The sequence below is a fragment of the Pristis pectinata genome, chromosome 12 (assembly GCF_009764475.1).
Source record: "Pristis pectinata isolate sPriPec2 chromosome 12, sPriPec2.1.pri, whole genome shotgun sequence".
In the NCBI taxonomy this organism is placed as follows: Eukaryota; Metazoa; Chordata; class Chondrichthyes; order Rhinopristiformes; family Pristidae; genus Pristis; species Pristis pectinata.
The window spans coordinates 31,950,229-31,976,816 of NC_067416.1; the positions used below are offsets into that span (position 1 = coordinate 31,950,229).

At 40.6% G+C, this 26,588-nt stretch overlaps 1 protein-coding gene across 1 annotated transcript in view; it reads right to left on the bottom strand.

Moving 5' to 3' along the window:
• LOC127576929 (poly [ADP-ribose] polymerase tankyrase-2-like) overlaps positions 1-21,766 on the bottom strand; it is a 36,798-nt gene extending 15,032 nt beyond the window's left edge. Inside the window, exons 1-4 of the mRNA XM_052027752.1 lie at positions 21,236-21,766; positions 9,602-9,826; positions 690-785; positions 245-281 (exon numbers count right to left, since the gene is read on the bottom strand). Coding sequence (XP_051883712.1) covers positions 245-281; positions 690-785; positions 9,602-9,826; positions 21,236-21,446 — 569 coding nt within the window. The 5' untranslated portion in view covers positions 21,447-21,766. The remainder of the gene's footprint in view (positions 1-244; positions 282-689; positions 786-9,601; positions 9,827-21,235) is intronic.
• Positions 21,767-26,588: the final 4,822 nt, after the last annotated feature.

Below are 26,588 nucleotides of genomic sequence, written 5' to 3' on the forward strand. Positions count from 1 at the left end.
TTTAAATTAGTTATATTTTTTTAATAATAGTCTTGTGCGTCTTTTCTCTACTCAGCTCTTCCAAATCCTTTGCGGTATGATCCAGAATTAAGCAAATACTCCAAGTATGATCTAATCTAATCAAAGTTGAATATAAATTTAACAATTCCTTTTCAAGAACATAGGAGTGAATGAAAAACAAACTGAAAGAAAAATTGATCTTTTTCCATTGACAGATCAGGAAAACAAATCAATATGTCCGTACCTTGCAGTCTCTAAAAGCTCATCTTTCTTGTATTCACCTGTAAAATTTAGTTTAACCAGTTAAATGTGTAAAGTTCACATCGTGAAAACTTGCAATTTCTAATACTTTAAGATTTCCCCATGTTTCTAGATATCCCAGATCAGCTGCATCTGGTAGCATTCCATTTTACATTTCTTGTTCCAAATAGCCTGTGTTTTGCTATTTTAATTTATTTTACATTTCAATATTATCTATTATGCAGGCTGGACTAAATAATGCACTTTTCCTCATTTGGACACCCTTAAGCCTCAGCTAAAGCTAGTCTTCAAATGTTCACTAGGAGACATGCAAGAGCAACTTAGCAAAACATTCTCCTCTTCCACACAATTTCACCCCCCCTCCCCCCCACCCAACTTCAGTTCATATGCTACAGCAAATCCGTTAAAGAGACATAAAATTAACTCACCTGTCAATAGCGTTTTAGCAGATGGCTCTGCTAGGTCTAATGCTGTTCTTCCATCTGTATTACGAATATGAAGGTCAGCTCCATGTTGGAGCAAAACTGTAACAGAATTGATCAAGACACAAAAATGAGATGCATATTAAATGGAAAATTGTATTGTGTAGTTTTGGCAATAACCTACTTCACATTAAAAATAAAAAAGGGTCTAACAGAGCATTTCAAAATTCATTGAAAATGCCCATGACAACAAAAGCATGCAGGCAACATTTTGACAGAAACTTTTCAATGTTAACCCTTGAGATGGTATTGCAGACAGTAGCAATGTCTCAGGAATAATGTTGTACTGCACTAGTACAGAAAGGATTCTCACATGTTGGCAAAAATAATTTCCTCTTCAAATTTCAAATATTGAACTTGTACCCTAACTCCACTAGTCCAATTTCTGGAAAATACTATTTTTCTATCATTCTTACCATATCTCCATGATGCTACCTAAGATTTTTCGGTTAGCAGATAGAGCTACTTCTGTTCATGTATATGAGAATAAACTCAACTTTCAACCAGTGCCAACAGATCAAGCTATAAATAAGTTTACATTACTTCCATGGTAAAACAAAATTTGCTACTTAAGTAGCTAATTTATACTGAAATTCTCCAAAGTACATATTAATATATCAGCATTATAGAGAGTATGGATGCAAATACAATTTACAATACAGAACCAATATGTTAATTACTACTTTCCAAAACACCTGATTGGATTCTAAGTTAGTCAATAACCTATGTACACTGATAACCTCAGCAGAAAAATGCTTGAACTTTTAAAATCTCTCCTTTTCTTACTCATTATTCCCAAAACAAGATTACTTCAGGTGACAAGTTTGCAATTTTCAACATCAAGTTAAGAATCTACAGTTCTGGTTAGGAAGACCAGTTACTGATTGGCTTCCTGGCTTCAGTATAGCTGTGGCATTCTGAGGCAATGTACGTCATAGTATCCTTCTGTGGGTATCATGGCCTGTTTACTGAAGCATAACAGAAGCTGAAAGTTTTCCAAATCTCTAATGACATTACTGATAAATGCACAGTCAAAGACAACCGCAACGTGAACATTGTCAAAATAAATGAGGGAGGTCTGGGCTGAAATACATGAATTTTGAGCTCCTCTCAAAATATACTAATGTTTTACACAACATTTCATATTGCCACAAGGATTACTTCAGATTAAAAACAGCAATGAAAAATCCATCCAAATTTTAAAATCAATAGGTATTGTTGAAAAAGTCATTTATTCCTCACCCAGTTATTCGTTTACAAAAAATAGTCACAACTGAGCCATTTCAGACAGAGGTCATTCAACCAAACTGTTGTTGCACTGAGGCCAAGAATTGCAGATTACCTTCCCTGAAGAATATTAGTGAACCAACATTTAAAAGAATCCAACAGCTTCATGGTCACTTCTACCAATTTTAAGATCTTCACAAAAATTGAAAAAGAAATTCAAATTTCTGGCTTCTATGATGAAGTGTGGTTTTGTTGACAATATATCTGGTTTACTTGTCAAGTTAACAGCCATGACACAATTGTACACTTCTTAAACAAAGAAACACTTTCAAACTACATCAGTATGAACACAATATGAAATATTACACATTACAAAGATGCATTTCAGATAGGTAAAAATTAATGAGAAAATAGATACGAGAGAAGGATAACTTTGGCATAAATGCTGTCACAGATGAGGTGAACTGAGTGATCTGTTTCGGTGTTGCTAAATGTAATTGGAAGGTTTCTTCCATGAAAAGCAGTGACTTCAGCTGTGTCAGGAATGAAATCTTGCTACTGTCAATCATAAGACTCATTCCAGCCCAGAGCAATGCAATGCAAACCTGAAAAAAAACATTTAATTTCAACTCATGCAAATATTTGTCTCCCTTGCCAACTTATATTTTGGTAGATTCTTTTTGACAGCAGGCTGAGTTGATAGAGCTAGAGAGACAGGAGAACGTGCTTATAATGGTGAGGAATTGATTGATCGGGATGGGCAGGATGGTGTGTGTCAGTGGAAAACAGAAAACCAGTTAAGAGAGAAATACACAGAACCAAAGACTCGGGCATTAATAGCCCAAAAAGCACTGTAACCAGCATTAAAATTAGTGGAACATTATGCACAAATTACATTCCCAAATAATCTCAAGTTAGCTTATAAAATATTGTGCTAATTGATAGATGCATCCACAGAGTTTTTACTAATTGTACTTGTTTACAGGCAAGGAGGCTTTTGGTATTGAGCTGGTTCTTAGCAATAAGATTCCTAATAGGTATCGTTTAAAGCTATTAACTTTTTGAATTCACTTAAAAACGTAGCTACAGTTTCATAACTGGTAAGTGGTTCCATATACTTCTTGAAACTAAGTTACAAGTTTAAAAAAGTGGGTCCTTATTCCCACACTATGCAGGAGACCATTCAGTCCATCAAGTCTATGACAGCTCATCACAGCAATCCCACTCCCCACTGATTTCCCCTGTAATCTATTGTCCCCTCCTTCCCATCCTACTAGGGGCAACTCACAGTGACCAATGAACCTAACAACCCACGCATTTAGCATCAGGGTGGAAACCAGAGCACCCAGTGGAAACAGATGTGGTCACAGGAAGAACATACAAATTCCACATAAACAGCACCAGAAGTCGGGATCAATTCTGGGTTGCTGGAGCTGTAAGGTAGCAATTTGATCAGTTGCACCACTGTATTGATTGTCACTGACTGAAAATCTTATTCTGGCATTTCCAGAGTTGGTGCCTGCTGCCCATCTTCCCTACTTCCCTGGCCCCAGAACTCTCATTATTGTCCCAGACAGTCTGGAGCCAAGTTCAAAGCCTCTAATGGCAGCAGGGCCTCAATGTGCTTAACTGAATAGACCAGAAAAACCCCACCCACAAAATATACTGGGAACCCTCTGACAGCCAGAAGAGCCCCAGGCCCAGTTTTGCCAGCTGTCAAGCTTTTTCCAATGTAGTCATCACTGACATTAAAATTATGCAAAGCATTAAGGCCAAACAATTTAAAGAAGTGTAACTTACCTCATGCTTACCTTTATTTCCTGAAGCCAAAAAACCCAGTCAAATGAAACCCCATTAGAATCCAGGTCCTTTGTGTGATAAACCCATTTTCAGCCATATTAATAAAACTACACTTTAAGTATACCATTGTTAAACGTATCAAAATGTTTTAAAACACGTTTTAAATTTCGAATTGCACATCATTTTGAACATAAAAAGAAAAAACTGTTGCATGCCATTTGTGCCCATTAAACAAACCTGGAAATGTTTAAGGCACATTAAATATGTATCAAAAATTAAGCGTAACAGCCCAAGCCAACAAAAATATTTCTTGTGCTTCCTGTAATTGCATTCTCCCTTAAAGCATTTAAATTTATCATTGTCTGGGGAGGGACAGTTAGAATTTCTCCTTTACTAAAACCCAGCACAAAATAGTTTAGAACTACTAATGTATGCTGCTGGAATAACTGATACAAATTGTGAAACTTAAACTGGAATGAATTGGATTGGTCTTGGTTTCAGTCAATAATGCTAATGCAAAAGAATCACAATATACTTTTTTTCTTTTTTTTTACACACACAGCATATAATGGTGTAATGAAAGTAAGAAGAGTACTCAGGTTTACTATACCAAACTAATTGCAACTTCTGGCATCTGTACATTGCACAGTTAAAATGTGAAATCTCAAGACTGCTGTCAGTGACGACTCAATTCTCTGCTGTTTACAAAAAAGCAATCAGCACAGAATCAGTGATTATACAGAATTTTCACACTATTCCTAGTGGAAAGATCACTGAAAACGTTAAACCTTGTTGAATGAGATGGAAGCAAGCTTTTAATGTCTATCATAATTATGACTGAACAACTTAATTGGTTTCACTGTGGACTGTCATTCCTTCTACTCTATGCTAAAAATTCTATTCAGTTTCAATTTCTTTTTAAAATGTTTGTTTATATTTCAGCTTGTACCTTAATCCCACGTGTATGTCCCAATCTTTATTTCGCTTTCTGTAAGAGAGTAAAAAGTTAATTACAACCTGTGGGTTTTATTTCCTGGTTTGCCAATTGTGAGAATTCTTCATTCTGATTGGTTATTCAGCCTTCTTGTAGACTGCATTATTGCTGGACATAACAGATCCCATTAGATGGTGTCAGGTCAAAAGGCAGAATGGAATAGGAGAAATAGATGCCACAAACCCCAATGAACTCATGGGCAGCAATTTTTTGACACCAGCAGCAACCACTATTTTTCACTACAGATTGCAGTTCCCAAACCACTTTCCTGTTTAACAGTTTAATTCCTTGAAATTATATGTTAATCTATTGACAACAGAAGATACACTAATATCCTGCCTCAAGTGTAACAAGACTAATCCTCAAACCTTCAGTTGTACCACGGCATCAAAAACATCAGATACTTGCAGCTGTCTGACTACCGAGATTAATTTGCATCACATCGGTCAATTCCCCTCCCATTTACACAAGATAGGCAGTATATTCCAACATTTGGCTTGATTGGAATCTTGTTTATCAAATCTGTTTTATATGCCAGTACAATTATGTAGATGCAAGTATTGCGACAGCCCCTTTGCTTTAAAGCATCATGTGAAAAATCAATGTAATCATATTTCAAAATAGGAAGATTTACTTGAGAAACTGCAAACAAGAATTTCAGTGCACAAGAAATGTTGGTATTAATACCTTTGTTCATTCCGTTTTAGTTCTGTAGCTTGAAATCAAATATTTAGATTTTAAAGTTGTGTGTTTGTAAAAGGAACAGCAAATTAACTAATATTAACTCAAATGGCCCTGCCCACCAGTGGTATTTAATAGTCAAGATTTTCTTTTAATTTATTTTTTGGGATCTGGGTGATGCAAGGCCAACATTTCACCTCTGTGGGCACTGCTCTCAAGGGCACAAGTGTTGAGTTATGTTTTTGAACAGTTACAGTCCTTCTGGTGTAGATAACCCCATACTGTTGCTCAGGAGTGAATTCTAGGATTTAGCCCAGCAACTATGAAGGAATGGCATTATAATTTCATGTCAGGAAGGTGTCTTACTTAGAAGGGAAACTAGAGGTCCCAATTTTCCCAAAGCTCTTGTTCCTCGGTGGGACAGGCAATGGGTTAGGGAGCTGCTGTCAGAATAACTGTAGAGCTTGTTGTAGATAGCACACACCATGACAGTTAAAGGGAATGAGTGTTTAGGCTAAAAGATGGGGGGGGGGGTGGTGGTGGGGGGATGAAAAATCAATCAAGCGAACAGCTTTTTCCTGGATGGTGTCATATTGGATGTAGTTGGAGCTGCACTCATCCAGGTTAGTGGACATATTGCATCAACTTCTGACTCATGCCTTATTGATGACGGAAAGGCTCTGTGCGTTAGGATGTCAGTAACTCAGAAAGAGACACAGATTCTGAGCTGCTCTTGCAGTCAATGTATTTGTGTGACTGGTCTAACTACTGACCCTAAGCATTTTGGAGAAGGTGGAGGATGTTGTGAAACTAATGCCACGATATCAAGCCAGTTTGTTAGACTCTCATTCGGAGAAAGTCATCGTTCAACAAATGTGTGGTACAGATGTCACTTGCTGCTTATCAGTACACGACAGAATGCAGATGTGAACTACTTGTGAACCACTGAAATGCAACAAAAGGATATTGGCAATTATCCTTCACACTGGTTCACTCTATATCTTCCGAAGGAGAAATCCAACAGAACCCAATTGGGTCAGTCAGTGTTACGCTACCAAACCACCCTGTGATAGACATTGAAATCCCCCACCTAGTGACATCCCATGCCCTTGTGCTTCTTCCGAGCGTTGTTCAATGTGATTCAGGTGGTAATGAGGAGATGTCCTTGCCCATGGTTGATGAGATTATGAGATCATGAGATGTAGAGTCATTCTGAGGACCCTTTCGTCTGTACACTGTCACCACCGCTGATAGGCTGTCTTGCCAATGGACAGAATAGGATGGAGTTTGGTATATTGCTTGTACCATTCTCTGAGCACGACCATAATTTAGACACCAATTGCAGAGATCAATTAAATTCAGTGGGAATTTCTCCATCTGAATCTCATGCCCAAGTTTATGCCAAATAGTCCACGTGTTTTTTTTTGTTACTTCAATGTACCGTTCAATGATCTGAGTAAACCAGAACAGTCAGTGAGACTAGTTGGATTTCCAGGACAATGATTCCTCTCCCCCCGCCCCCCAACATTAGTCCCAGATTATTAAGTAGATACAAAATCCATAGCTTCTATCATGGGATTTGAACTCAGGTCTCTGGATTATGGATGCGGCAATTTAATTATTGCTTCATCACTACACCCATAAGTCATCACATTTGATGTGCAAGGCAGGAAAATATATGGCCCATAATGCTGAACCAGTAATTTTCAGATGATTGCTTAATGCAGTCATATAATCATAGTAGGATGGTATGTAGAGCAGGACTGTCCTATCTGTAATTCATTTTTGCGCTACTTTAAATTACCAAAAAAAAAGTTTTTAATTCTAAGGGATTTTTTTCTCAAAACTAAAAATTGCACAAAACACTGGAAAAAATATCACATACTTCATGCTTCAAACATTACGTAAACCACCAGTATTGTGGTAAGGGGCAGTCCCTACTTTTCTGTATCAAAATCCTCAATGACCAATCTTTTAATTTAAAGCCATTTAAGAAGCATACATTTAAGATCACTCAGGATGTTGGAAACTATTTTCTCTCTTTCAGCTATACACATTAAAAGTTATGATTCAACAGGTAAAATGGTGGTGGTACAGTAGCTAAGCTACCAGACTGGTAATCCAGAACTTCCCTACACCCACCACCACCCTCTGAATTTGCATCCCACCCTGGCAATTGATATTCAGTTATTAATCTGCCCATCTGGTTCGTGCAGCAGCAGCACCACCACCGGCAGGACTTTGCAGACACAAAAATTATGTGCGCGAACACAATGCATGGCTCAGGTCCATCACAAAGCAGCCCAAGTTGAAGGCACTGACATCAGCGCTATGGAGTACGTTTGTTTCAGCTCTTGGTCACACTTTGTAGAGTGGGAAGGGTACTTATATCATTAAACTGTCAAGCCTAGGTACAGAAAATCATCAAATAGGCTATTTCAATATTGTCCGGAACGTCTCAAAGGCCGGGGTACAATGGGATAGAAGCTACAGCTCCAAGCCCACAGCGAAACCACTTTTGCCAGTGACTGCGTGGGTTTCCTCTGGGTGCTCCAGTTTCCTCCCACATTCCAAAGATGTACAGGTTAGTAGGTTAACAAGGGTGTAATTGTGTGGCATGGGCTCGTTGGGCCAGAGGGGCCTGTTAACATGCTGTAAAAGAAGTTTCTTTTAAAAAAGTGTTGAGAGCTGTTTGAGCACCGTACCTTAGGGAGAATATACAGCTCTGGAGGGGAGCAGTATAGTTACCAAAATGATACTTGAACACCAAGTGTTAAATTGCAAGAAGAAATAACATCAGGCAGCACAGTATGCAGCTAATAGAGTCCCCGCCTCACAGCACCAGAGACCTGGGTGCAATCCTTTCTTTGGGTGCTGCCTGTGAGAAGCTTGCACATTCTCCCTGTGACCGCGTAGGTTTTTCCTCAGCACTCCAATTTCCTCCCATATCTCAAAGACATGCAGGTTGGTAGTTTAATTGGCTGCTGTAAACTGCCCCTGGTGTGTAGGTGAGTGGTAGAATCGGGGTAGAGTTGATGAGAATGTGGGGAGAATAAATGGATTAATGTTGGATTAGTGTAACTGGGTTGATGGTCAGCACTGGCTTGAAAGGCCTGTTTCCATGCTGTACGTCTCTAGATTTTCAAACATACGAAGCAAAACTTTGAGGATGGACAGGAACTACTTTTGTTTATCAAGTACTAGGGGATGTAGTCTAAAAATTCAGGAGGGCCCAATTCACAAATTGATCTGTTTCACCACTCATGTTCCACACAAGCTGTTGTTTCATGCCATCTGAATATCCACTTATTCCTTTTTTCTTTGTATACTACCTAGCTCCACAAGTTCAACCAGACCATTTGCTTCAACTATTTTGCATGGTAGTGTTATGTTTGCCAATGGCCAAGAAGTCCTTAATGGCTACCGACATTTATGATCCTTAATTTTGACTCTGCAAGTGGGAACTTATGCAAGTCTTATGTAATATGCTTATTACTCACAGATAAATTAGCATTCACCCCACCCCAACATGAATTGGTTTCACTTTGTTTATAATGCCCTTTTTTGTTTGAAGCTGCTATGCCTCAATTTGTTAGGCTGCAAAAATATAACTGCATTGCACAGCTTACTGACTTGAGTGGTGTCTGCATTCCAGCACTTAACACCTTAAATTTAATGCCTTAATCAGAGTTTTTACTTTTAAAATATCCCGAAAATTTTCAGTGCATTTCACTACAAAACAAAAAGACAAGTTTTACAAGTTTAAAATAGTACCTTTTTAAGCACACTTTTTAAAAACCTATATATGCGAATAGGTGCTACCTCAATATCAAATATTAATTTAAGGGTGATGAATACTTCGGCAACAAATTTAAAATTAATTTATTACATTAATAGAGATGACTACTGGGCAAAAAAATACATTGGTTAAATTTAATGTTGGGTTCCAAAAGTCCAGGTTTTAAAAAAAACATTTGTTGAGATTGTGAATTACAAAATCATTTAACAGAAAAAAAACACTGCTAAAGAAGATGTGCCAAGAATAATTACAACTGTCCTGTATTGCCAATAAAGAACATTGTTATACTTTGAGATTTACGAAGGGAAAAAAAACAATGCAGATATTCTCATTTAACCAAATTACAGAAAAGCCTACCTATGCATACGTCAATTTTGCCTTTGATGGCAGCTTCATGGAGAGGCGTGTAGTTCCAGTTATCACGAGCATTAGAATCAGCACCATGACACAGCAGCAGATTGACAACTTCTGCATGACCAAATGAACAGGCATTATGAAGAGGAATAAGGCCTCCATCGTCTCTTGCATGGACATTAGCACCATTCTGAAGCAAAAATTCAACTACATCCTTCCGTCCAAAGCCTAGAGGGATTGATGTAGAACTGTAAGTTATTGCAGAAATTGCAAGTCATCTCCAAATAACCAACCAAAAGCACCAGCTCAGTCATTTGAAAAATTCTCTTTTAAATAATATCCATTTAACTATACCTCTACCTACTTATCTTACATTCTAAAATAAATTTCTAACCGTATATTTTATTGGATAAGTAATTTTAGAAGCTAAAACATTTGCCAAGATTCATACATTTGCAACAAATTTAAGGTAAAGTCAAATGGTAGTGAATTAGGTTTCCTGCAAATTGTAAAATTTCAAATTGCTGACTATCAAAGCAAGATTAAAAACCTAGATTGGGGGCATTCTAAACTTCCCTGAAGAATGCAGGAAAGCTTACAAAACTACTCTCAAAAGCAGTACACTTTTCTTGTTCATTAATGGGATCTGGACATCACTTGGCCAGTACCCAAGCAGTTATTCACTATCCCCAAATGCTCTCAAGTGGTGGTGACTGTCCTTCTGGAACTGCTGCAGTCCTCCTGGTAAAAATATTCTTGTTGGGCAAGTAGTTCCAAAATCTGGACCCAGTGATATTCAAGGAATAGTTATATACTTCCAAGTCATAATGATGAGACTAGGAGGGGAACCTGAAATTGATGCCTCATCCTCCTTGGCAATGGAGATGACAGGATTAGGAGGTGCTGTCAGAGTACTCTAGTAACAGCAGTGCATTTTAAATGTCACACTTTGGACCCACTGTGTATTAGTGGTGCAAAATGTGATTCTGAGATTGGCAAATGCAATATGTATTCATGTGAGCTGTGAGCCCTGGACTTTTTCCAGTGCTACTGAAACTACACTTACCTAGCCACATGGAAAGTATTTCATCACACTGATGATGTCTTGTTAATGGTGGAAAGGCAAATTATTTCAAGTAGCTTTCCAGCCTTGATCTATTCCTGTAGTTATAACTATATGTGGCTGGGCTGGTTAAGTTTCTCGTCAATGGTAAGTCCCAAATACTGATTGAAGGGGACTTGGTGACGGGTACAGCCATTGAATGTTAAGAGTAAATGGTTAGATTTTTAGTGTCAGGTAGTAACCATCAACAATTAAATAGGTGTTACTACCCACTTATTAGCCCATGCCTGAATGTTCTCTTAGTCTTGTTGCATGCGTACATTGCTTCATTTTGAGGTGCAAGAGGAAACAAAAATTGTGTAGTTATCAGTGAACCATCAACAAACATCCCCACTTCTCACCTTATGATGGAAAGAAAGGTTTCTGATTAAGCAGCTGAAGACTCTGCCCTGAGGAACTCATGTAGTAATATTCTCAAATTGGGATGATTCATCACCAAAACTTTGTGAGGTACACCACAAATCAATTTGGCATTTTCACACGTCAATTGATTTCAATTTTAACTAATACTTCTCAATGACACATTTGGTCCAACGTTGCTTTGACATCAGGGGCAGTAACCCTCAACTGACATCTCTAGAACTTATTGTATTAAGGTCTGGAGCTGAGTGTTTCTGGCAAAAATCTAAACTTTATCAATGGGTAAGTTACTGGCAAGTGAGTGCTGGTTGATAACTTTGCTGATGATTGAGGTTAGATCGATGGAGTGGTAACTGGCCTGACTGGATCTGTCCTTGTGTGGATAGAACACACACAGGCAATTTTTTTACATTATTGTATATATACTAATGTTGTGACTGTATTAGCTTGACTAGGGCAAGTTCTGGAGTGCACATTTTTATTATTGTAGCTGGGACGTTGCATCACCTCATATTTCTTAATATTATATGAAGTGAATCAAATTCATGTTGACTGACATCAGTAGGAAAACAAATCAAGAATGGTTAGAAAGCACCAACATTGACCGAGCCCTGAAGGACCTATTGGAATTAGCACAAGCAATACATTTTCTTAACTTCATCCTTTCCAATCCACCTGCTGCACATTCCCATTTATGGAACTACCGGTTAGAGTGTAAACAGTTCTTGTAGAGATGAAGTTCCACCTTTACACTGAAGACACACAACACCGTTGTATGGCATAGAATGCAAGTAAAAGGAGCAGGGGAGTTACACAGTACCTCAAGCCCATTCCTATTTTACAGTCATTTGACTTGGGCCTCAATTCCACTTTCCTACCTGTTCCTATAATTTTCAAATTCCCCATAGTCCAAAAAATCTGGGGCAGCCTTGAATATATTCAATGACTCAGCCCTCACAGATCTCCACAGTAGAGAACTCCAAATATTCACAACTCAAGAAATTTCTCTTCATATGTTTTAAATGAGCATATTCAGAATCTATACCCCAGTTCTGGATTTCCTCAAAAGCAGAAACATCTTCAGAGCTTTTTTTTGTTTCATCTGTTTTTAAACTCCAATGAATATAAAGTCCAAACCTCTCAACCTTTCCTCATTTCATTTCAAGAGGCAACGGAGTGAAAGTTCTCAGATCTGCCTCTGATGCAAGCATTTCCTTTCTTAAATAAGATCAAAACTGTACAATGTTCCAGAGGCGGTTCCACCAACACTTAGCTTCTCTACTTTTAGACTTCACTTCAGTTGCAAGGACCAACATCCCACTTGTTTTCCTAATTACTCACTAGATCTGCCTACTAACTTTGTATTTCATGTACAGGGACACTCATTCATCTGAACAGCAACACTTGCTGATCATTATCCATTTCAACAACTTGCTTTTCCATTCTTTCTACCAAAAGGTGGATAATCTCATTTCCCCACATTATACTCCACCTGTCATATTTCTGCCCACTCCTTCCACCTATCTATATCCCTTCATAAAGCATGTAGGCCATCAGTCCAGGGGACTTGACAGCCTTTAGCCAAATCAGTTTACCTAGGAATTTTTCCTCATGATAGTGACTGTTCTCTATTTCTACTTTTATGGAAATCCTTTTAGTGTTTCGTAATGTGAAAACAAAACATGTTCAAAGTCTCTGCAATTTACATACTTCTCACTAATTAGCCAGCTTCATCCTCTAGAGACCAATATTTACTTTCAATACTTGCTTTCCTCTCTCTTTAAATACTTTTAGAAGTTTTTATTATTGTTTTTTTCTAGTTCCTGCTACTTTAATTCTGGTCTATTTCTCTCTTTTAAGTCACCCTTGGCTAGGTTCTGAAATGTTCTCTAATCCTCTGCCCTGCAACTAATCTTCACAACACCAAGTATTTTAATTTGAAACCATCCTTAACTTCCTTAGTTAGTTATGGATGCACCTTCCTTCTCAGTTTTTTTCCCCCAATGGAATATACATTTGCTAAGAATTATGAAGTGGCTTTTAAAATGTGATGTACTATCTTATCTTAGACAACTCTAAGCCAACCTTGCCTTCATACTTCTGCAATTGTCTTTAATTAAATTGAAGTCACTAGTTTCAGACATGCATGCACTGACTGCATGCTAAATTATAGATTCACATTAGATGCAGCAGCTCAAAAACTACCATCCACAAGACAGTTTTGAGCAATCAGCAGAATTGCATTCTACTGTAATACACAACCTCGTACACCCAGCCAAACTGCACTGTGAAGCTACAATGCAGCCATCTACCCAACAATGTGGAAAATTTCCAATATCCCTCGTGCACAAAATGCAGCACAAATCCAATCTGAGAAAAGACTGGGCAATAATTAACCAGTCAACCGAGTGATCTCGGTGGCAGTGCTGTGGCACTTCTTCACTAATGATCTGTTCCTCACTAATGCCCAGATTTACAGCAACGTAGTTGTGCAGCTGGTAGAGTTGTTGCCTGACAGCTCCCAGGTTTAATCCTGGCCTCTGGCGCTCTGTGTAGAGTTTGCAAGATCTTCCTGCCTGGGTTTCCTGCAGGTGCTATTTTCCTGCCACCTGCCAAAGGCATGCAGGTTAGTTGGCTGGTCACCATAATATGTCCCTGGTGTAGCTATATGGTGGGATTCAGGGAGGAAAGTTGATGGGAATGTGGGGAGAACAGGTTTCAGTAGAAATTATCGTGAGCCATCTTAGATGCAATGGTCCAAAATGGCCCTCTATGTTGAATGGAAACATATGGAAGCTTGCATTTAATCAGGACCACTGGACACAGTTTTTTTTTCTTAGAGCCATGGACAAAATAGCTGAAGTTCAGAGAAGTGAAGCAACTACTCTGGACCAAAGTAGTATTTGACTAAGTGTGACATCAAATTGGCCTAATAAAATTAAAGTCAGTGGGCTGGAGTTGTATCAGGCACAAAGATAGTATGCTAGTTGGACATTAGTCCTAGCCCCAGACATCAATGCATATGCCCAAGGCATTTCTGGAACCAAGCATTTCTAACTCCATCAATGACATGACCTTCTCTTTATAATATCATAAGTAGGGATGTTGACCAGTGATTGCAGATTGTTTTATTCCATTTGCACTTCAAAATAGAGAAGGAGCCAGATTGATGACCACACTAGTATATAATTACTGCCTCCAACAAGAGTATAACTACATTACCTTTATGTACAATGGCTGCCAGTACAGCAGCAACATCCTGGAGGTCTTCTTTCATCAGAAATATAATCGGCTGCGGTACGTAATGGCCAAATTGATCCAATCCAAGCCTATGCCTTGCGGTCATCACCTGCACTATCCCTGCAGTTGTATTAAATTTTTTGCAAGAGCACCTCTCATAATGCACTGACATTGTCGCTATTGCTGCCATTTCTCTATCGCAAGAAAGGGTCTCCCCCGGGATCGCTTGACAGCTCATGCTTACAAGGCCTCTTCACAGTTTCCAAATGTCTCTAATAATCAGAAACAGTCTAATATGGTTAAAAAAAATCTTTACAGTTCGGTGAACGTACAGAAAACAAGTATCTCAGATGGCCAGGAGTTCAAGGAAATTCTAATGAAGATGGTTTTTTGAACAGGTGAAAGTAAACTGTCCTTAGCAGTATTTGGGATCGGTTATGTGATCGATCAGTAGAATATCACCACCCAAGAACCACAACAATAGTATGGCAAGCTGTTTACATAGAAACATTGGAAAGCTGAGGTTTTCAGGAAAGCATGCATACAAAGCATTTAAGTAACACAAAAATTTATCATATGAATATGACCTGCTAAACATCTGTTTTGGTGTTGCTTTTTCCCAGCTCTGCAAACTGCACTTTTCAGTGTAGGTTTCATAGAAAACACATTCCGGGCTGCTATTTTGTTTTTACCTTTTCTCACTATTTTTATTTCTTTTCAACCCCGTTGTTCCTATGTCCTTTACTCTTTCTAAGCCCTTCACATAATCCCTCCTCCCCTTAATTTAACATCCAACCACATTGCAAATTGATAACCAACAACAAATCTCCTTGCCCCATATCTGTGTCTCTCCTACATTTCACTTCTTTCCAGAAAGGTTTAAATCAAATTGGGCTGAGGAAATATGAAGACTGCTCCCTTGAAGCACAAAGTTATGTTTGTTGCTCAAGTACTCTCTGCAATCAAAATTTAGTTTTAAACCACAATTTTTCATTTGGGCAATCTGTTTGCATCTATGATGAAGTTTTTGCCATTTTTGTTCAAGAATTAATCTACTTCATGTGGTCTATTTAAATACAATGGAGGCCAATTGGGTTGGTGATCCTTTAAAGATGTACGAGTTATTATATATAAATGATTGAAATGATATACTATATAGGGGCTGATTTCTGCAATCTGATATTAGAGATCAATATCCGTATAAATAACAATATCTAGAGATGAAATCTATAAGTAACCCGTACAATGATAGTCTCTGTCTCAATTGAAAGATGTTATGCTGAGGGTAGCAAATCCAACTGTGATCGAATGAGGCAAATCTGCCAGTATCAAATGTTTCTCATTAGCCAGCAAGTTTTGATTCAATGAAAGTTCTTGCAATATCTTGCATATAGCTTTGTCATTAAAGGACTAAACCAACATCAACTTAAAAAGGGCTATTTCATTAAAATGTCACAGCAAACCGCATCATGGCGAATAGATTTCCCATAAGTGCAGAGTTCCATTGAGGGAAAGAGACGAACATTTGCAAAGGTTCAATTGCAAATGTTATACTGACAATAGAGTTTGCACAGTTTTTCTGCAACTTTTCCCAACTTGGTATAGGACTGGCTTAGACTCAATTCATTGCAGTCCACTGCCTTGTCTCTTGTCATATTTTCTAGATGTATAGCCACCCTCCAAATATGAAAGCTGAAGACACAAACCAGGTGCACTTTAATCAACTCACCCTTATCAATAACAGCTCTGGTTTCATCCAGGCATCCAGAGATAACTTTCAAACAGAAGATGTACCATCTGGTGGATTAATCTTAATGAGCTCCTGTATGTTTAGTCAACAAAATTACTTTTTTTTGCTGATAAAGTGGTTGACTGTTAATTAGTGGATTTATAGTTCTGGTTAACATGGTCACATTTAAAAAAAACAAATAACATTGTTAAGTCTATGATGTTGACCTTCTTCACTAAAATGTTTGTAATTAAATGGTGCATATTGTAGAATGCTGATCCTATTCTGTGCCAGAATGTAATCCTTAGAAGCAAATTCTTTGTAACAGTTGCAATTAAACACTAATTTCAATGTGTGTCTGACACTTTCAGTTATAACCAGTAGTACATTCATAATGATAAACAGAGGCTGAAAAATGAGAGATTAAAACATTGTTTCAAGAACCTCCCTTTTCTCCATCCCCTCAGATTTCCACTGGCCTGATTTGCTGTGTGAGATAATTGTTGATTTTTTCTTTTACTTTATGTCTCATTGAGGTCTTATGCCATTAAAAAAAATAAACTGGCTTTTCAGGTATAACCTACCCTTTCCATATTGGTTCTCTGATCAGCTAAAAAATAAGTGCTCAGTCACTATCCTTAATTATAGACTACAAGTTCCGGACAACAGTTAAGTTTGCTGGTCTATATTCCTTAGGTTCTTTTTCTCCTTTTCCTTTAATGGCAGAGTGACATGCACAATGTTCCAATGTAAGGTCCTCAATCAAGAGAATTTTGGAAGATTACAAGTCAGGGCAAGTGGCCCTACAATTCATCTCTGGAGCACCCTGGACAGTAAAGACACCCAAGTTAGACTACAGTTCATTGACTACATCGCTGTCTTCAATACTATAATTCCAAGCAAACTCATCTCCAAACCCCAAGACCTGGGACTCAACACCTTCCTTTGCAACTGGATCCTTGACTTCCCGACCAACAGACTGCAATCAGTAAGGATAGGCAGCAACACCTCCGCCATGATTATTCTCAACACTGGTGCCCCACAAGGCTGCATTCTCAGCTCCCTACTCTACTCCCTGTACACCCATGACAGAATGGCCAGATTCTGCTCTAACTCCATCTACAAGTTTGCAGAGGATACCACTGTAGTGAGCTGTATCGCAAATAACGATGTCAGAGTACAGGAAGGAGATACAGAGCCTAGTGACATGGTGTCCATGACAACAACCCTTCCCTCAATGTCAACAAAAAAGGGCTGGTCATTGACTTCAGGAAGGGGGCAATGCACACGCTCCTGTCTACATCAACGGTGCTGCTGCTGATGTTCCTAGGAGTGAACATCACCAATAGCCTGTCCTAGTCCAACCACAGACGCCATGCCAAAAAACTCACCAGCACCTCTACTTCTTCAGGAGGCTAAAGAAATTTGGCTTGTCGCCTTGCCCCTCACCAATTTTTATTGATGCACCTTAGAAAACATCCTATCCAGATGCATCACAGCTTGGTATGGCAGCTGCTCTGCTTGTGAACCGCAAGAAACTACAAGAGTTGTGACACAGCTCAGCACATCACAGAAACCAGCCTCCCCTCTAGGGAGGCTGTCTATACTTCACTGCCTTGGTAAAACAGCCAGCATAATCAAAGACCCCACCCACCCTGGGCATTCTCTCTTCTCCCATCGGGCAGGAGATACAAAAGCCAGAAAGCATGGACCACCAAGCTCAAGGACAGCTTCTATCCCACTGTTATAAGACTATTGAAGGGTTCCCTAATACAGCAAGATGGACTCTTGACCTCACAATCTACCTTGTTATGACCTTGCACTTCATTGTCTCCAATTTTCCCACCTTTTTATTGAAATCCTGTATATGAAACCAAATGGCTCTGGGGATTTGCCACCATTCAGTTCCACTACTTTTCTTCATTGCTCATATTTCCTTATGACAAAGAAGACCATTCAGCCCTCTGAGGCAGTGGTTAGTGTTGCTGTCTTACATCTCCAGGGACCCAAGTTCGATCCCAAATTCAGACGCTGCCTGCATGGTATTTGTCAGTAGGTTACTTTGCCACTTTAAACTCTTTAGTGTAGGTGGTAGTATAAGAATTAGTGATGGGGTGGGAGAGAAGGCAAGAGGGGAAAATGGGACTGCTGGGAATGTAAGAGCCAGTATAGACTCAATGAATTGAATGGTCTCATGCTTTGTTGTGAGGAGATGTACATGTCCAAGCCGTTCTTGGCATGATCCTATTCCCCATTTCTCGGTAACCTGTTCTATCACATACCTATTATAACCCCAATGATAGTCCCACCAATCACCTACTTGGGGGGAGGGGGGGTAATTTACAGTAATCAACAAACCTAATAATCTGCATGTCTTTAGGAGGAGGGAGCTTTTTAAGAATTTTACCAGTTTGAGATTGAACTCTCCACTCTGCTTTGGAGCACCTAGACAACAGCAAAACATAGGTCAGGCTGTTGTTTATCAACTACAGCTTGGCATTCAACACTATCATCCCTTCAGTATTAATCAACAAGCTTCAAAACTTGGGCCTCTGTACCTCCCTCTGCAACTGGATCCTCGACTTCCCCTACCGGAGACCACAGTCAGTGCGGATCGACAATAACATCTCCTCCTCACTGGCAATCAACACAGGTGCACCTCAAGAATGAGTGCTTAGCCCAATGCTCTACTCTCTCTACACTCATGACTGTGGGGCTAAGCACAGCTCAAACAGCATCTATAATTTGCCGATGACACTACAGCTGTGGTAAAATCTCAGATTGTGACAAGGAGGCGTACAGGAGTGAGATAGATTGGCTGGTTGAGTGGTGGCACAACAACCACCTTGCACTCATCGTCAGCAAGACCAAGGAATTTACTGTGGACAAGGAAGATGAAGTCGGAGAATACACGAGTATTCATTGAGGGGTCAGTGGTGGAAAGGGTGAGCAGCTTCAAGTTCCTGGGCATCAACATCTCAGAGGATCTATCCTGGGCCCAACACACTGATGCAATCATGAAGAAGGCACACTAGTGGCTCTACTTCATTGGGAGTTTGGTGAGATTTTGTATGTCACTAAAAAATACTTGCAAATTTCTATGGATGTATGGTGGAGAGCAATCTGATTGGTTGCACCACAGCATGGTATGGAGGCCCCAATGCACAGGATCACAAGAGGCTGCAGAGGGTTGTGGACTCAGCCAGTGCCATCATGGGCACAACCCTCCCTACCATTAAGGACACGTTCAAAAGGCATTGCCTCAAGGTGGCAGCATCCATCATTAAGGGCCCTCACCATCCGGGACATGCCGTCTTCATGTTACTACCATCGGGGAGGAGGTACAGCAGCCTGAAGACCCACACTCAGTGATTAAGGAACAGCTTCTTCTGCTCTGCCATCAGATTTCTGAACAGTCCATGAACACTACCTCATTATTCCTTTCTTTTGCACTATTTATTTTGTAATTTAGTAACTTTTTGCACTGTACTGCTTCCACAAAGCAACAAATTTCACAACATACAAGTCAGTGATAATAAACCTGATTCTGATATTCTTCAGAATTAAGTCTGCTCCTTAGTTGTTTTACCAATATACTTTTAAAACATTTTCACTATAGATTTGGAACACAATGAAGGTACTTATATGACATGTATAAGGAAACAATAGCACCCTAAGGAGTTAATCTTGTATCCTCCAAAATCTGAAAGGAGCAATATGTGGAATATGTTGTCAGAGATCTTAAGAGCAACAGTTTGATTTTGAAATTACAGAATCTGAACCAAACAAAAAGAAAAATCTTTATGTTATCTGACTAAGAAGTCACATTGGTCTGCACTGTTTGAATTGTCCAGTGAACAGAACATCAGCAAGGAAGCAACTTCTTTGGTGATCAAGGCATTCAGGGCCATAGGCACAAATACACTATTCCACCTATAACAGTGAATACATATGGCTGTTGTTGCTTTCTTTTGTTTTTTTAAAGTTTATTCGTGCCTTTAAGATATTTCGGAATGTGAGGAGATAATTAAAACCCAAAAGCCTCAGTAAATGAAACTCCACCCCTATTTTAGAGGACCGTCAGAGCATTCTGGGAGCATGCCCTCAACAGTGAATGTTTCATATTCAAAAGCATCAAAACACTAAACAATCTTAAGAGAAAAGTAACACGTGAAACCCATTACAATTAAGTAAAAAAATACGCCAGTTCCTCATTCGCCCTAACAGCCATTCCTCTCCATTTAAATAAATGGAGCTGATAATTTCAGTGATTTGCACATGCGCACAGGGCAAATCTCCAGTGTAACGACGAGTTTATACGAAGAGTCAGGAACCTCAGTGGACTCGTCAGCAGCTCTGAGCTGCATGAACGTGAGTGTTCCGACCTCTCAAGTCGCTCGTACTAGATGTCCAAAATTCACAGCGACAAGTGTTCGCACTTCCTCATGGAACTGCCGACTCTCTGACAGAAGATTCGGGCAACAAGTCACAAAATGATGACCAGCCTTATGCAGATTGCTCTTTCAAGCTCCCGCCTACCCGAAACATCTCCCAGGCAACATGGAAAAAGACAGCAACTGGTGCAGTGAGCTCACCATATCATCTCGATATAGAATCAGCCGCATAAACTGACACCTCCACTCAAATAAATCCTTTAAGCTGTGCTACCAAACTCAAACCACGGTATTCTTGCTGCCGGGAGCAGTGGAACAGCAGGTGCATTCCTTCCAAGACGCCCTACCCTTTCCTTGCAATACTGCACATCGCAGCCTTCATGACTTCGGATCTAAATCCACGAATCTCTGCCAAAGCACTTTGCATCGTGCGTATTGTCCTCTCAAATTATGAGCAGGCACTCCAGGCCAAAAGAACCAGTAGTAAACGCCAATCCCATAATATATCAAGTGTAAAGAAAACTTTCGCATTCGGCAGCTGTAACGAGAAGGCACAGAAACGGTGCGATTCTTGCTGGGTGTGCCGGGCAGGGAGAATTCGGTTCAAGAAGAAAATCAACGCCGTAGGGAAGGGGGTTGCGTTACGGAGCGAGGTGGTGGGGAGCGGACAGTGTTTGGGGACGGTCCCCGGGGGGGGGGGGGGGGGGGGGGGGGGGGGGGGAAGCGGACAGTGGGGACGGCCCCCAGAGAGGGGGAGGAGTGGCCGCCGCGGTTGTTTTTGTTTTTTTTACCTGCGGCAAAGTGCAAGGGGGTGGATTTGCGACCCGCCGTGTCTCTGGCGTTAACGTTGTCCGCCTTCAGCAGCCTCTTCACCCGGGCCACGTCGCCGTTGCGGCAGCCCTCGAACAGCTCCCTGGCCGGGTCTGGGTGAGCAGAGGCCGGGACCGGTGGGTGCTCCCCCGCACTCGAGCCTGCCGCTCCAGGACACCGTCGAGACGCCATGGGCCGGCCGGCAGTCAGTCAGTCAGCTCCGCTCCGCTCCGAACCGGCCGCCGCGACAAGCCAACAGGCGCCGCCCCTCCCGCCCTCGTCGCGAGACGACCGGAGCAGCGCGCGCACGCGCGCCCCCCACGCTCCAGCCTCCGAACAAAGCCCGGCCGGCCCCCCGCGTCACGTGGCCGCGCCCGCGTGAACGCGCGTAGGCCGGACTTGCTGCTGTCCGATGTGGCTTTCGCCAAAGCTTCCTCCCCCCACCTCGGATCGAAAGTGCTAAATTAGCTGAAATCCAGGCCTGTCTCCACTCGGCAGTACTATTTATTCAGGGGCATTGTCTGCATGTAAGATATTTGGTAATGCTTTACTAAAAACGCAGGGTGCATATGTTAATCACGTCGACGGGCAAATAATAAGCTATGGGAAATCAAATGGGAAGTAGCATGGGCATTAGTTACAAAGCGTATCATTGATTTAGAAAATCTTAGATTCATTGTTCTTCAGAAACATAGCTCCTGAATACTTTTGGAGGATAGGGTCTACAGATGTGCCTGGCTTCCACTCCTCCTTCAGGGACCCTGCATATGGCAGTTCTGCCTCTGACCACCTGTCCTGTGGCTCCAGCTCATGCAGCACACCCAGTGGAACCCCCACTGAGATATAACCAATCTCAGTGAAGGCCGATGTCAAACAAGGCTATTTCATTGCTTTAATAGTTTTCTCAATCTTTCTCGTCATATTGTTCCATCTCACTTCCAACAAGTTTCCCATAAGGTGGAGCTAATCTTCAAACTTAATGGGAAAGTGTTCAATCTTTTATGACTACATTCCACAATCATGGTCACTTGAACCATAGTAGTCAAGCTGCAGTATGCAGACAACACTTGCACACATTCGGAAGTTGAGTTCCAAGATGCTGTCAACAGATTCACTGAAGCACATGAGAGGATGTGTCTTACCCTCAACATCCACAACGCCGAGGTTCTTCACCAACCTGCCCCTGCTGCACCACACTGCCCTTCAACAATAAAGATTCACGATGAGATCTTGAAAGTCATGAAACACTTCCATATAGAGTTATACAGCACAGAAACAAGCCCTTTGGCCCAATGTGTCCATGACAACCAAGATGCCTATCTAAGCTAGTCCTATTTTCCCTAGTTTGGCCCCTATCCCACTAAATTTTTCCTATCCATATCTCAGGAGCCATCCCTCAGTGAAGGTAGATATCAATGAAGATCACCGTTGCTATTAATGCACCAGCACAGCCTTTGGTCAATTGAGGAAAAGGGTATTTGAACATTAAGACCCCAGATCCAGCATAAAATTCATGGTCTACCTGGCAGTGATGATCCCTGCCATCCTGTATGTTTCTGAGACCTGGATTACCTGCAGCAGACACTTCAAGACACTGGAAAAACATCATCAACACTCTCTCTGCCAAATCCTCTAAATTCACTGGAAGGATAAGTGAACCAATGGGGTTGTCCTTTCCCAGCACAACATCCTCAGCACTGGAGCCCTAGTTACCCTCAGTTAGCTACATTGGGCTGATTACGTCATCTGCCTCTCCAACACCAAACTTATTGTGTTTTGAGCTCTGTCATGGAAGGAGATTGCCAGATGAACAAAGCGAAAGATTCAAGGATATGCTTGAAGCTTTCTTTAAGAAGTGCAACATCCCCATTGACTTTTGGGAACCTCTGGCCCATGACTGTTCAGTGAAGAAGACGAATTTTGGATTGTATTAAGACCCTTGAGGCAATGCATTGGAAACACACAAATACTGCATAAGTGGTGGAGGAAACACAGCACCACATAAACCAGCCCCACCTGCTGCTTCATTTGTGGAAGAGTCTGCAGTTCCCACATTGGTTTCATTAGCCACCTTAGAATTCATAAAACTGGAGTGGAAGCAAGTCATCCACAATCCTAAGGGATTGCCTTCGAAGAGAATGGCAAAATGTGGAAAAATGACAATGTGACCCAAAGTTGTTACGTCATCTTGTATTGGTCTTGTAAGAGGTCTGCGGATTGCAATGTAGCAGACTACAAATGTAAATACTAAGTGGCTAAGTAGCCATTTAAATAGTGAAGTTGCAGGACTGGAAAGCTGCAAAAGTACAGTCGCCTGTGTGCCCAAAAATCTTTATAAAGCAGAAAAACGTGACCCATTTTCATCTGCTGAAACTCCAAATGAGATTTGCACAGTTAATGGTGTCCATTCCATGCATATTTTACATGCCAAATACCTGATGATGGCTGGGTCAAATTTTGCAAACTGTTCAATTTGTACAGAATAATGGTGTTTTGAGGTTTACACATAAAATATTGAAATTCAGTCACATAGCTCTCAAAAGCATTGCCAGCAATTCAATTTCTGGACATTTTTATTGCTACACTAATAGCTTCCAACAGAGGAGGCTCCCATGTTATGAATTGTCCTTGAAAAACAAACATAGAAACTGTAGTGAATTCACGTCACGCTAACATTTCCCTCAGGACAGCAGGAGACATCATACATTGGAAGAGCAGCATCAAGTGTAGGAGTAATATTCTGTGTTTGTGCTCCCAAGCAGGAATCTCATTTGCTGAACACACATTAAAACTTTGTGTGTGTACTTCATATGACTTTCTGACCATTTAATATTCAGGAATGTGTTTGCTGATTGTTCATTATTTGCTCTTTAACACATGGATTTTGTTTTAGAAAAGGGCAGAGTTGAAGATAATTTTAACACCCACAGTGAGAGGGGTTAAAAAAAAGCAAAGGAAATCCAATGCCAAGCCACTCATTTTCAGCTTTGACCTGGATCTCTGAGGATGGGCTCACATGAGATGATCCCCACTGCCATAATACTCAATTACCCAGCTCCCCATATCAAATATCGCTTCTTCTGCTATGCCCAGTTACCCCTTCCCTTTCAATGTCAGTTTCCAATTCTTCTGCATTGCTCATTTCCCACTCTTTCCTGTATAATTCCTAACTAACCCTTCCTCTGTTGGATATTCTTGAAATGCTGGATTCATTCCCACCCTCCACCCTCCCACACACTCTTTCTGGTCTGATTTTTCTCAGCACCTTCCAGCGCCTGATTCCTCCCTCCCAGACAGTATTTAACTCCCAACCTCATCATGTAATGTTGTTCTTTTCCCTTCTTATTCCCTTCACCCTGCAAAGTCTGATTCTTCTTGAGGAATTCTAATTTTATTACTCCACAAGGTCTGATTTCTCCTTTATCTCTTACTGTCCAATTTCCCACTCCCCACTGTGTCCAATTTTCCCTACCCCCATAATGTCCGATTCTCCTTTCAACACAAAGCCAATTGCCCTCTCCTCACAATGTTTGTTTCTTTTGGTCACTGCGATGTCTGATTTACTCACAACTTCAGTCCTATTCCTCCTTCCCATTACTGCAGTGTTTGATATTCTCCTTAGAACACTGCATCATCCATCCCACACCATCAAAATATATGATATCCCCTGATCCACAATGTCTGATTACCTTCCCCCCCCCCCATTTTCCAATGTCTGATTCCCCCTTTCCCTAGGGCCAGACTTGACCATTATCCAGTGAGCTTGTGAACCTTGCTGGTTATTGGATGGGAGATCTGTTGAGATATTTTAACATGTGTTCTTTTATTAAGGCTTACAGGACGCAGGTCTCCCACATACAAATCCAGTCCAGATGAAGGGTCTTGACCTGAAACATCAGATTTACCACTTCCCTCCACAGGTTCTGCCTGACCCACTGAGTTCCTCTAGAAGTTTGTTGTTTGCTCCCATTTACAAATACTCTTAATGGCTTTCCTCTCAGCTCCAAGTTATTTGGCCTTTTTGTTAGATTGATTCTTAGTGGTTGTCACACTTGAGCATTTTTGATATTCTTAATAAACTTTGCCAAATGTGTACTTTTCTTTAATTAAAAAACAAAATGTAGTCTTCCTTTAAACTTTCATTGGGAATAACTTGTAATATTCTTGTTGACCACTTGAGTGCAGTTTTGTACTGGACATTTGTCTTTCTGGAATTGAAACTATTGTCAGTGTTAACTTGCTTAAGTGGTTTCTGACATTTCCAGCTGATATATTCTTACTTCCAAAAGGCATTCTATGAGCGCTGGGCTTGTTTCAACTGTTTTACCTTTGTGTTAAGCTTTTTAGAGAGGTTTGTCTTGTTTTAAGCTGATTTAGAGAACTAGCCAAGCAAGTAGCTCTTCTTAGCACAATAAACGGTGAGATGATTATTTTCTATGCTTCCTCTAATTTCCAATATGCATTTCAGATGTGCAAAATTCTCACTGGAAGCAAGAAGCTGGAAAACTACCCTTGTGATGGTAGACATGGCAAGCATTAAAAGTTGCAGGCAATCAACGCAAATTAAGCAATTGGCATATTCAAACAGTGCAAATGGTGGAGGTTGCATATGGTGGACATTCTTCCTATTGTTCAGACTTGATTTCTTGCACAAAGTTCCCACACTGTTAGTTCGAAAAGCTGAGAAATTCAATTGCGTAGTATTGTTTGTGAAAATTCTGATGCAAACATTATATGATACTTGCCAAATTGAATTGTAGAGTACGGTGTTGATATCAATCTTTGTGCAAAACTGATTTGGCCCTGCTCTGCTAATGTGGGTCATCATTTGGAGCCAACATAATGCATGAGCCTGGCACAGAAAACCCCAAGTCTGAACAAAAGGAAGAATCTCCATCATTTGCACTATTTCAAGTGATCCTTAAGTGATTGAAGGTTTGGTAGGGACTGATATAAAGGAGTGTTCTTATATTGAATGGGGCAAAACTTTATTAGTGCATGTCAAAGCAGCTGAGATGAAGGTTCCCTTTTGTTATTTGAAATATGGGAGTCTTAGCAGTGCTGAATCTCCATGACAACCAGAAGGAAGAGAGGGGACAAAGCCAAGGTCTCCATGCCAGAAGGGGCAAAAGGGGGAAGCATGGATGGTGCTGTTATGGCCTGGTGCACTGACCTCTGACTTGTAGAAGTCAAACTTCAGTTCCCAGATGTATTCTCAAACCTCTCTCTGGATCAAGACTCCAGCCTTGAACAGTTACCAATCTAACTTCTTCAGGAGATCTTCTCTCCAAAGATCCCAGCCTTGTAGCCTCCCACCCCCACAGAACTCTCCTT